General features: G+C 32.7%; 7 protein-coding genes across 7 annotated transcripts; 5 read left to right on the top strand and 2 right to left on the bottom strand.

Annotated features, from left to right (window-relative positions):
- Positions 1–151: 151 nt before the first annotated feature.
- Positions 152–700, bottom strand: IMG1 (mitochondrial 54S ribosomal protein bL19m; the record flags this gene model as incomplete). Its single annotated transcript, XM_041548385.1, has 1 exon — positions 152–700. One exon carries the CDS (start codon positions 698–700, stop codon positions 152–154), a length of 549 nt encoding a protein of 182 aa, XP_041404319.1.
- A 1,000-nt stretch (positions 701–1,700) lies between these two features.
- Positions 1,701–2,882, top strand: KABA2_01S10054 (zinc-binding alcohol dehydrogenase family protein; the record flags this gene model as incomplete). The annotated part of the gene is made up of 1 exon (XM_041548384.1): positions 1,701–2,882. One exon carries the CDS (start codon positions 1,701–1,703, stop codon positions 2,880–2,882), a length of 1,182 nt encoding a protein of 393 aa, XP_041404318.1.
- A 251-nt stretch (positions 2,883–3,133) lies between these two features.
- Positions 3,134–3,964, bottom strand: BUD23 (18S rRNA (guanine1575-N7)-methyltransferase; the record flags this gene model as incomplete). Its single annotated transcript, XM_041548383.1, has 1 exon — positions 3,134–3,964. The coding sequence occupies one exon, from the start codon at positions 3,962–3,964 to the stop codon at positions 3,134–3,136; it is 831 nt and encodes a 276-aa protein (XP_041404317.1).
- A 1,689-nt stretch (positions 3,965–5,653) lies between these two features.
- Positions 5,654–7,570, top strand: ARE1 (sterol acyltransferase; the record flags this gene model as incomplete). Its single annotated transcript, XM_041548382.1, has 1 exon — positions 5,654–7,570. The coding sequence occupies one exon, from the start codon at positions 5,654–5,656 to the stop codon at positions 7,568–7,570; it is 1,917 nt and encodes a 638-aa protein (XP_041404316.1).
- Positions 7,571–7,911: 341 nt separating this feature from the next.
- Positions 7,912–8,553, top strand: KABA2_01S09988 (uncharacterized protein; the record flags this gene model as incomplete). Its single annotated transcript, XM_041548381.1, has 1 exon — positions 7,912–8,553. One exon carries the CDS (start codon positions 7,912–7,914, stop codon positions 8,551–8,553), a length of 642 nt encoding a protein of 213 aa, XP_041404315.1.
- Positions 8,554–8,958: 405 nt separating this feature from the next.
- Positions 8,959–10,191, top strand: KABA2_01S09966 (uncharacterized protein; the record flags this gene model as incomplete). The annotated part of the gene is made up of 1 exon (XM_041548380.1): positions 8,959–10,191. The coding sequence occupies one exon, from the start codon at positions 8,959–8,961 to the stop codon at positions 10,189–10,191; it is 1,233 nt and encodes a 410-aa protein (XP_041404314.1).
- A 674-nt stretch (positions 10,192–10,865) lies between these two features.
- RSC6 (Rsc6p) lies at positions 10,866–12,524 on the top strand (the record flags this gene model as incomplete). The annotated part of the gene is made up of 1 exon (XM_041548379.1): positions 10,866–12,524. One exon carries the CDS (start codon positions 10,866–10,868, stop codon positions 12,522–12,524), a length of 1,659 nt encoding a protein of 552 aa, XP_041404313.1.
- Positions 12,525–12,640: the final 116 nt, after the last annotated feature.

The raw sequence follows: 12,640 nt of genomic DNA, 5'->3' as shown, positions 1-12,640 counted from the left end.
AACGGACGCCACGCTGCCATAATAAATTTATATACAGCATATCCATGTAGAAGAGGAGGAAGCTGCGAATTTGACAATGTGCCAATTTTATTGAATATATTATCATTACTATCATATTTACATGCTAATACATAATATTATGTATACTTGTCTATTTCTTTCTCAATTTAGATTCTAAATTACCAACATCCAACTTAGTACCTCTAATATAATAATGTTTGTTTCTCTTTCTAGAACCATCCGCTCTCTTCAAGATATCTACTCTTTCTACTAGGGGAGAAAACAATGGGACTCTAACCTCGACCATAACTTTGGATATCTGGTTTCTCAATAGAACGGATGCATCCTGTATTCTTTCTTTACGATCAACAGATAGAATGTAACCAATGAAGTTGTCATACGAACATTTTTCTTTGTTATAGACAATTCTGATAATATCTCCCGCTCTAATGCAATCCTTTTTATTTTTGTCGATCAAATTAAATCTCCAACCATCAGTATCTAGGTTTTCTTTCAAGTCTATTTCAGATAGTTTCTGTAACAAAGTAGCATTCTTAACAGCAGGTTCAGTTTGAACAGGTGGATACACTGGTACAATTTTACGTGAACCAATAGGTAACTGATAGAACCTCTTAGTCAACGGAGTTAGACAGATTCTTGTTGGAAACTTAGCAGATATCCTTCCAACACTCTTCAACATTGTCGATAAATATATTTTCTTGATCAATCCTATTATAAAGATTGTTTTGGAAGTTTTGTTTCTTTATCGATAAAGGTTGTTCAGCTTTTGTAATGTTTTTCATCCTTTATTTGTTCTATCTTTGATGAGAGAAACCTCTCCAGTAATCTTGTTTTTTAGTTTGTTCGCTTTAATAAAAATTTAAGTGACAAATAATTATCGTTATACACGGTAATCACATGTGACTTTACAACTTTTGGCAAAGCATGAGTAATAATAACCGTAACAGTACTGTCCAGGTATGAAGCTCATAATGACATCCAACATTTTATAAACTATTATGACAAGTTAAAAAATTTACGAATAATAATTATTATTTCACATGCCATATTGGATTCGGTATTCTCCGATAGTTTAAACATGTGAACTATTAAGCAAATTATATGACAAAAGTGCTATTGAGCGCATTACAAATATATTTATTATGCATACTATACAATGATAATCAAAAACGTAAAATGTGCCAAAAATGAAGTAAACTGCATTTATTTCTCTCTCTGTGTGTACGCACATTTTATAATCTCTTAGCTGTTTATTATTGAATCGCTAGACGTTTCCTGTAGTAACCGACACAATTTCTTAGAGTTCCCCGGCTTAGTCAGACATTTTATTATTTATTTCTGTTACTATTCGCCTATGGAGATGATCGTGGTGGTGCACGAAGGAAAAAGGAAGGAGAACAAGGGTCACCTTTGGCAGATCATCTCATAACGTGTAATTTTTTAATAATAAATTGTATTGTAATTATTCAGACACACACCTACATATATACTTTGGAAGATCAATTCATTCTATTATTCCAATGAACTGATATATATTTTTATTTTATATAAGGAACTTTTTTTACAATAATATTTTCAAATAAACTTCTTTGGATTGTAACCCTTTATTACGAATCGGAGTTCAATAATAGTGTCATAAGGTAAATAAAATTAACAAGAAAACATAACAATTTTCAAGTATGCAACCTCAAGGTGTCCCAAATAGTATGAAAGCTGTTGTCATTGATGATGGTAACGCTTTTGTGAAAACTGATGTTCCAGTAGCAACCTATATTCCAGAAGGTCATATGCTAATTAAAACAGCTGCTGTTGCATTGAACACATCTGAATGGAAACATATTGACTATAAATTGGCCAAAAAGGGGGCTATTATGGGTTGTGATGTTGTTGGTGAAGTTATACTTCTAGGATCACCAACTTTCTCAGAATTTGCAAGGAGGGATTCTAGCGGTGATGAAATTGTTCAACAGGAATTTAAAGTTGGTGATTTTGTCTATTCTTTTGTTCATGGTTCTTCTAATAGAACTCCTGACAATGGTGCCTTAGCAGAATATGTTGTCGTCGACTCTGCAACTACTCTTCTTGCTTCAACGGATTGGAAATCTGTTGGAAAATCTGTAGATTTCATTGCACCAGGTCCTGTGAAGTCATTGGAAGCAGCTGTCTCTTTACCTGTTTCATTAACTACTGCTGGTGGTATATTGTTTCATGATTTAAGGAACAGATTGGAATGGGAACCAATAAAATCCCAAAATGATTTCCCATTATTAGTTTGGGGTGGTGCTACTGGTGTTGGACTATTGACTATTCAATTGGCTAAGAGAACTCATTCATATAGTAAGATTATTGCTGTCGCTTCCAAGAAACATGAAGCGTTATTAAAGGAATTTGGCGCCGATGACGTCTTTGATTATCATGATAAGGATGTCGTTCAACAAATAAAGAGTAAATATAATAATATTCAACATTTGATTGATGCTGTTTCAGAACAATATACAATTAGACAAGTATACCAATGTGCAGCTGATGACTTACCCGTTACCATTATGCAACTTGTATTTTTAACGATTAACGATATTCCAACGGAGATTCGTAGGGATAATGTAAAGATTATCAGTACTTTAATATATTCAGTAACTGGTTATGAAGTTAAGATTGGAGAATATACATTCCCTCCAAATCCAATCTATAGAAGAGATGTCTCCAAGTTTATTAATTTTATTGCACCAAAAATTCAACAAGGTGGTATCTCTAATATGCCAGTGAAGATCTGTAAAAATGGTTTAGATGATGTCCCTGGATTGATTGATAAATTAAGAAAGGGAGAGGTCAGGGGCGAAAAACTTGTTACCATTTTATAATGATCGTCCATATTATTATATATTGCAAAAACAAAAACAAGCTAAGGATTGTTCCAATTTTATAAATGTTTATATTGATCATCTGAATAGGATATTTAAAAATAGAGAAAATAAATGATATATGGTGACCCTTTCTCAGGTTTTATCTTGTATTTGCTCTATATACATATATATATAAAGTTATGAATGCGGAATTTTTAAGAAGTGATGAAGAATAAATCTCTAAATGTGAGTAATAATCTTGTTGCAAATTAAAATCTGGGTCTTCTCTTTCTACCAGTGAATTTAGAATCCTTGGCAACTTTTCTACCACGTTTTCTCATTAAATCTTTCTTCCTATTAATGAAACTCTTGCTGGATTCCATCTCTTTACCCTTACGTGCTCTACGTGCATGATTGGTCATATTATCTCCAAGTTCTTCAGCATCCATTGTCACACCTTGAAGGTTCACTTGGTCTTGTTTCGTTCTTGGTGAACCTGATGTTAACACTAAATAAAATTTCTTATTTTTCTTAGATTCAGGATCATCAATAACAAGACCACCATTGAAACCTGAAACTTTAGCAGCCTGCAAGATTTGATCGACTTGATCGTCATTTTTAGGATAAAACTGAGCAACAAATTTACCACCTTTCTTCAAAGCAGCAAATAATGTATTAAAAAATCTCATCATTCTTCTCTTCGGATCATTATAAGATGTATCAGCATTACATAGCCATTGAATAGCACTAATACTTATAGCCGCATCAAATGTACCAGCACGGAATGGGATACCAACACCCATATCTTGTAACATTAAATCACCTTCCAAATCTCTTGTTAGTCCCGTCGCTAACATACTTGGCGATATATCTACACCGCACCACATATGACCACCTTCTTCGGACAAAATTTCACCACTCAGACCGGAACCACATCCAATATCAAGGATAAAGCTATTATCTGGAATGTTTAATAGTTCTAGAGCACGTAATGTCATCTTAGCTTGGATATGCTGAACTCTGGTAGAGTCAGTGTACTTTTTGGACTCCGAATCATTATAGAAGATTTCTGGTGGGGCTAATTCTTCTGGACGAGACATTTTCTAAATATGTGAGTTTATTCTGTTCGAAGTATATTGACGTACTTATGATATTTTTCTATATGTATGCTCTTATCTAAGTTTCTATATATGTATTACTTTATTCATAACAGAATATTTTCAGCTCATCGATTTAAACTATTTTGAAATTTTTCATTTTTATGGACTATGCTAGGTAGCGAGCAATTTTTTTTTATCTTTCTTCTAGTTATCTCTCTTCCAAACAAAACTGCGCGAAGTAATGGACCCAAGTAAGTTATTTATTTTGAAGTTTAACTATATAAATGGATTTGAGATCCAATGAATAATAGTATCTGAAGTGAAAAATAGTGTTGGCGTGAAATAACAATATCAAGAATCGTAGAAAGTAGATATACTGGTCTGGTTACTAGATATAAAGAAAGGGGGAAAGGGAGGATGCGTCGTACATGTGAATGAACGCGATATCGTTCAATGTAGTCCCTTTATAAACAAATTATTTACAAATATATAATATGTTGATAAACTGTAGCAAATACCAGTTCACTTGATTCAAACCTTCTAATAACTGGTTCGCTCTCTATTTAACTATTATATAAGCTTCCTAATATATTCAAACGGTTATTATTCCTAAACGAAAGTTCAACAAACAAAAATTTCGGCACGTTTTTGATAGAATATTCACTCGTTTAAGACATTACATAACTGGAACAATTGAATGTAAAATCAAAGATAAGGACAAAGTTTAGAAGATAAGCTTCTTTACTATAATTAAACATCATAAAATATGTACCCCATAAACAATTAATTTCTGCAGGGACTCTCAAGGATTGAGATCAAATGAATACTTAAATTAATTTGCTACTTAGTATCACACTTTCCATAATGAGATTCATTATTATATCGTAATAGTATTTAGTTATTATTCATTAAGATCTATGATTTGTAAAATTATGTCATTTGTATCCAACTGTTGTTACGATATAATTATTCGAATGACAACGGATGTCTACACTAAATATAACAAATATTATTTATTATATAGCACATTTGTTATATAGAGAAAATACCATATAAGCATATATTGCGTGAATATGGGTAAATGGGTATGTCACTGTAACGTTCCTTCTTTTCTTATTTACTATAACCGAAAACTCTTCGGTTGTTAAGATAAAAAGTGTTTCTGTATCTCTGTTTGGTCATACTTCCTCTTAATTCATCGCATACAACAGAACGAATCGTACTTGAAATTGCTAATCCGCGGATTTTTCACTCTTCGTCAGAAAAAGGGAAACTAATCCCAAGAGAGATGGAACAACTACAACGACAACAACAGGCACGATATACATAATAGTTAACGTATATCTTCTCCCTTTATGGGTATTTATTTTTCTTGCTTTAAAACTGTATATGAACTTATTTATTCATAAAGTGAGTAGTTTTTGAATTATCATCTGCACCTATTTCCATTTCATTCTCGGTTTGAAACAGAAGATCCGTCGAACTCATTTATTACGATATACAATTTAAAATAATTATTAATTAATTAAAAGGATAAGTTTTGTATATCCTATTTATATTTCTCTAATTATCGGTTGTTGTTAAATCAAATCAATTATCGATATTTTGTTTATAAACCTTCATTTAAACAATATATCATCTAAAAGGATAATAATATATTTCCTTTCAACTCGAGATTAAACTTTCATTATGACAGATAGAGATTTATTAAAGGACGAAGAATTTATAGAGATTCAAAATCTGAATTCTATAGAGAGTGATAAACGTCGTCATTCAATTGCATACGACAAAGTAATGAGTACACAAGATAATGAAGATAATAAGGACCATGTTCATGTTAATTCTGAAGATCATAACGATTTGAAACATATCATTAGTCATCAAACAGAAGAAGATAGTAAATTGTTACATAATGATGAATTTTTAAAGAGATATTTGAAAAACTTGCATATAGCTGAGAAACGTAGATATCGTAATGAATCTATAATTTCTTTCTTTTCTGATGTTGATTTTGATAATAGACCTTCTATTTTTGATGGTGCAATTAATGAACCATATTTATCATCGTTTGAAGGACCAGTTCTCGAAAAACAGATTAAAGCATTTGAAAAATCTAAGAAAGAAATGAAAAGAGAAATATCTCTGGAAAAACAATTGGGGATCAATCCTGAAAAGCAGGACAATGGATTGGATTCAAGATCTGCAGTTACTAGTACTGTTGATTTAGATACTCCTATGATGTCTACGTCAGTCAGTACATCAGATTTGGTAAGAAACTCCTCCACATTCAACTATAAAAGAGTTCCAACGAAATATATTTTAAATTTCTCTGGTTTATATGTTATGTTTTGGATGATTCTAGGTTTGATTATTGTCAAGGGTCTTATAGATTATAAGACAGAGTACGGTGATTTTAGAAATTTTGAAATTTTAAATATTTTCATTACCAAGAAAATGGCTGTTGCCAAAGTTGATTTTGCAATGTATGTTGCCTCATACGGTGTGGTATTCATCCAATGGTTGGTTAAAAAGAACCTAATTCAATGGAAGAGTACTGGTATTTGGATTGCGACCATTTATGAGTTCGGATTTATGATTTTTTTTTATTACGCTACGTTATGTCTAGTCGACCTTCATTGGATCTCTAGAATTTACCTATTTTTGCATTCAGTTGTGTATTTAATGAAAATGCATTCATATTCTTTTTTCAATGGGTATTTGTGGTGTATAACAAGAGAATTGGCTTATTCTACTAAGGCTCTAGCTAAATATAAGGATACAGCAGGTAAAAACATTATTAAAGTATTAGAAAGAAGTAGAGATTTCTGTCAATTTGAATTGAATACTCAAACTGTTTCAAATGACAGTAACATGAAATTCCCAGATAATATTACAATTCCAAATTATTTCATGTTTACCATGTTCCCTGCTGTTGTGTATCAATTTGAATACCCAAGAACCCAAAGAATTAGATGGGGGTATGTCTTTGAAAAAGTTTGTGCTATATTTGGTACAATTTTCATCCTTATTGTCGTTGCACAGTTATTCATGTTACCACCATTAGAACGTGCTTTGAAATTCAGAGATCACCCTTTGGAGAATAGAACAGTAAGAACTATGGAATGGTTCTACTTGGTAGCAGAAATTGATCCTGGTCTAACAGTTATATATATGTTATGTTTCTATTTGATTTGGGATGCTATTTTGAATTGTTTTGCAGAATTGACTAGATTCGCAGATAGATATTTCTATGGTGATTGGTGGAATTGTGTTTCATGGTCAGAGTTTGCCAGAATTTGGAATGTCCCAGTTCACAAATTCTTAGTAAGACATGTCTACCATGCATCTATGAACAACTGGAAACTAACCAAAGTACAAGCCACGCTATTCACTTTTGTGTTGAGTTCCATCTTCCATGAACTTGCTATGATCATCATTTGGAAAAGGCTAAGAGGTTATCTATTCCTTTTCCAATTGTCTCAATTACCAATGGCATACGTCAGCAGCACAATCCTAAAGGATAAAGCTGTTTTCAACAATGTTTTATTCTGGTGTGGTGTCTGTTCAGGACCAGCCGTAATTATTGCACTATATACCATGTTTTGATTAGATACATGCATATATATACGAATGTAAATTTTAATGTTTTATTTGTCTTTTATTATAACGATATAAATTTTCTTCATGTTATAACACTTTCTCATCGCACCAAAAATGTACTCTCTACCGTTTCTTACTCTGTTTTTATTTTTCTTTGCTCGATGCCCTCTTTCTATTCTAATGAAAATATTTATTGAACAAAATTTTTTTTTCAACTACTATAACTAAAACTAGTCATTAGTGTGATCATATACATGGATCTTATCCTTAATTGTTAACTTAATCTGGATAATTCAAGTTGAAATTTTTGAGAATATCCTGTCTTCTTTAAAAATAAAGAGCACAATATGAATATTTGGATAGCCGCAAGTGATGGGAGAAGTGACCTCGTAGAGAAGTTTATAGCAGAAAATCCTAGCATAACGGCAAACACACCAGATTTAAATGGTTATACCGCCATGCATGCAGCTGCTTCATATGGTCATATAGATCTTCTTCGTCGTCTGACGAATGAGTTTGGTGGCAATGTTAATGTCAAGGATAACGATGGTGATACTCCGCTTCATCACACTGAGGATTTAAATACAGCAAAGGTTCTTATTGAAGAATTAGGATGTGATCTGAATATTACTAACAGTGAAGGCAAAACGGCGTTACAAGTTACTGAAGAAGATCAAGAATTTCCAGAACTTATTCAATATTTAAGACAGAAGTCAGGTGTTCCGATCGAACAAGATAGTTTAGGAATTGATGCAAATATGATGGCAGAATTTAAGGACAATATACGTTACACATTAGAGAATGATAGAGATGAGGATTTAGATTCTGAGTCGTTAGCTCGTAAGAAGAAACTGGAACAAATTATTCAAGGTGGTAACGCAGAAGAAGAATTAGAGGTCTATATTAGGGACTTAGTAAGATCTAAAATGATGAGCTCCGACGAACCAGAAACTACACAGGATGAACCTGACTCTAAACGTAGAAAGTAGGATTCGCATATATAACACTAAATTTACGTTTAACGTGTTTGAACAATTGTATTTTACTTAGTTTTAACGGCAAACACCTATATATAATGATATATACACACTCCAAAAGAAATTTTTTTTAAAGTGCTCCGGGTAAACTGAAAATTAACTAAGCTTGCATGAAATAACAATAATTTTTTTCTCCTTCGGCTATCCATCGGTGGGAGCAAGAAAGGTGTTCGTTCACCTTACAGTAAACTACCACCAACGAGTACACTGACGAAAATTAAGACTTGAAACCAATTGTGTTGTGCTTTAATAGTTAAAAGGAACTTATAATGGTACTAATTCTTTTATATAGCACTCACTTATCAATATTTGTTTTGTTTTGTTAACAAGCAAAGTATCGCTATTGCGTTTGTAAAGATGAGTAACACAACAAATGGTACCACGCCATTCGCACCTTTCCTTAAGTTTATCAATGATTTGAATCGTAATTACACTTCCATTCCTTACGAGGAAAAGATGGAGATGACCGTGCTACAAAGAGCTAAGTTATACAATTGGTCCTTCGAATTATTTTTCATTGGTGTTGTGGTGTTTATCTTTATCGTCAATAAGGTTGGTACCTCTGTCAATGTATCCCGTGCTGATAAGATGTTTAACTCGGTTCATGCATTTTTAAAAGATGAGTTGAAATTTGCTCGTGTTGGTTTCACTGCCCAAGGTAGTGAAAATAGATTGTACATGGACCAGCATTTGCATACTTGGTTAACAAGTTTCTCCACTGGTCGTTCATGTATCGAAGGTATCAATGTTCATTTACATTTATTCCCTCGTAACAATCCATTGTCTATGTTTTTAGAAAATGTAATGGGTTGGTATTTCCCAATCCTAGCTATGGATACTGATGCTGAATTCTGTGAAATTGAAATTAAACCAAATGGTGTTTTTGTAGGTAGTGAAAATGCTAACGTTAACAGTAACAGTAACGAAGTCTTAAACAACTTCAAGTTTATTTCCTCCATAGTCAACAAGGCTTTTATGAATCAATCTCGTCATGATAATTATTATTTGGCCTTGACTCATACTACTGAAGGCGACGATTTACCAAACGAATATGTCTACATGTCTGAAATGAATCAATTGAACGGTTTCATCACTTCCTATTGCAAGAAGGATGCGTTGAACAACTTATTGAATCAGACAGTAGATCTTTTGGAATTTATCAGTTTCACTGATTTACCAGCTGATAAACCTGAGAATACTTCCGTTTGGAACGCTACTAAGAAGATACGTTGTGTCATTCGTACTCATGTACCAACGAATGAGAAAGAGCTTGTATTATTAAACCAATTGATCGGTTTGGTAGTTGAAATATATGATAATTACACTCGTACTTTGGTTCAAAAGAACGAAACCTCCTTCATTACCAACGATATGTTAAAGAAGGCCAATAATATGCGTACTATTGAATTGGGTAAGATCACTAAGATAGCTAGAGAGGCAGCTTTGGAGAGAGAAAAGGAAGAAAAGAAAGAAGCTGAGAAGGAAAAGAGACGTAATTTAAAGAAGACTGGTGAACAAGAGAAGATTGATCAAAAGATGAAGGAAAAGAGAGAAAGACGTCAAAAAAACAAACAAAAGGTTAGAATGTAATCTGGGAATATACATATCACATTTCCTTTGTTTGTTTGTTTGTTTTATATTTAGAAAGAAATTGCATATTGTATATCTAATGTATATATAGTAATTTTATGATCCAGTAAATGATATAGTTTTGTAAGTCGCATTCCATAGATGATCTAGCCATTAATATGTAATACGAGTAGCTCAAGATTTATCTATAAAATCTAACATTGAGGAACAGTTTTTAAAGATAGAATTGACTAAAAAGGGGGGACAAGATATCACTACGATGGCCGTCACCACTACGTATAAACTCCATTAAGAAGGAGTGCTTAAGAGTTAACTTACTGGCAGATTAATTGTTATTCAGTTCATTCAGTCTTTTGAGTAAAACGTAAGTTTACTAAACAACCAGAAAGATGCGCGCGAAATTGCGAAATTAACTTTTTTCATCGCACTAAATTTGTTGTTTGTTGTTATATTTTATTTTAACCAAAAGAAAAAAGTGAAATGGAAAAAAATAAATAAGTAAATTGAAATAACCTTACAGTAAAAGCATACAATGATATGAGAAATAACAATATCAGGACCTTGAAATTTAATAAAACTCAAAGAACTTACGTTTACGTTTTCAATAAATTATTTTTTGCACTATCTGTGAAGATATTTGAAAAAGACATAACACTAGGTGCATTTAACACAAGATGACTAAAAGTGGTGCAAATAAAACAGGTGGTAAGGCGCAAACTGGTGTCAATGCCAAAGCAACTGCAGTGTCTACGAATAATAATGAAGCAGCCGCTAATATTCAGCGTACTAATCCAATGCCAACGAACCATCCTACCGATTCGTATATACCCTCTCATCTAGTCAATTTAATTCCTGAATTGGATTCTTATCAACAACTTATTGAAGCTGAAAAGAAATTGGATGTTTATCTAGCTAGGAAAAAAATTGATATTTTCCAAAGTATCTCCCAATGGAACAACTCTAAGCAAGCTCACAGAGATTTTTCTCATCATGATAAGGACCAAACCAAATTTTTACGTATTTATGTCTCTAATATTGCTGAAAATCAACCATGGCAAGATACGTCCAACAAGCTTGAGGATGGTTCGTGGACCATGAGAATAGAGGGTCGGTTATTGGATTCACAAACTGCAGATGATACTAATAGATCTAAATTTAGTTCATATATTCAAGATATTGCTGTTGATTTCAAACTCCCACCTAAAGTTAACTCAGATGATCAATCTGAGGATAAAGATGTTGATATGACGGCTGGTGAATCAAATGATCTAAACGTTGATATAGATACGTCGAACACTATTAATTTACCTTTGCAATCACCAGATACGAATAACAATATTGATGTGTCAGAATCTACTGAACCAGAGAAAGTTATTGAGTCGACTATGGAATCTGTAATTTATGACGCGGTCGAATGGCATTTTGATCCAAAGAATCCTGTTGATTTTGACGGTTTGGATATTAAAAGATCTGGTACATCCAATGTCAATTGTACAGTGACTATTCAGTTGAAAGGATTTAGTGGTGACAATTTGGAATATTCTTCTGACCTTGCCTTATTGATTGGTAAATCCCAAGGTTCACTCCATGAGGCAATTTATTCCATCTATAAATATATTCTTCTAAACAATTTGCTTGTGGGTAATCAAACTGAAGCAAATGGTAACTCTATAGATGGGAATAATACTACAAATGGTGAAAAGACTTATGTTAAACTAGATGAATTTTTATCTAGGCTACTCCCTGAAAATACTGATAAAGATCCATTTTCTACAGATATTGAAGATTTGACCACTAATGATAAAAAGGAAGATGAGGAAAAGACATTAAAATTATCAGAATTACCAAATCTTGTGAACAGTCATATAGCACCAATAAAACCCATAAAGACAGATTATGTAATTAGGGTTGATAAAGCTACTACTTATGGAGAACTTGTGTTTGATGTTGAAGTGCCAGATGTAACCCAGTTACAAAACCCAGCCGGTCTTCATCCAAATGAATTGTCTACTGAAGGTATGAAATTATTATCTGAATTAGACGAACTTTCAAACCAAGTTCAACCTAGATTGGATGATCTAGAAAAACAATCAAACAATTTACTATTACAATTAAATTCTAGTGCCGACAAATATTACTTTTTCAAAAAAATGGCTACAAATCCTGTACCAGCACTTCAAGAATATATGGGATCATCTGCTAATGCTCTAAAGGTTCTTTCTGGTGACGAGGGCTTCAACGAGGACACTGTCAGAAGAGCACAATTTTATAAAGACAACGAAGGTATATTGTTTGAAAATCTGGGTGTTCTTCTTGCTAACGGAAGATTATAATGGAATCTCTGAAAATTAACGCCCACATTACATACAACCAACCTTTACGTATACTCATATATCAATACTTTCTGTAATAATATAAAATCAACAATGATAAAAAAGGTTGTATGGAG

This window comes from Maudiozyma barnettii (assembly GCF_903064755.1).
Source record: "Maudiozyma barnettii strain CLIB 1767 genome assembly, contig: KABA2_01, whole genome shotgun sequence".
In the NCBI taxonomy this organism is placed as follows: domain Eukaryota; kingdom Fungi; phylum Ascomycota; class Saccharomycetes; order Saccharomycetales; family Saccharomycetaceae; genus Maudiozyma; species Maudiozyma barnettii.
The sequence above is the reverse complement of the archived record's forward strand: the minus strand, read 5'-3'. Positions and strand labels throughout refer to the sequence as shown.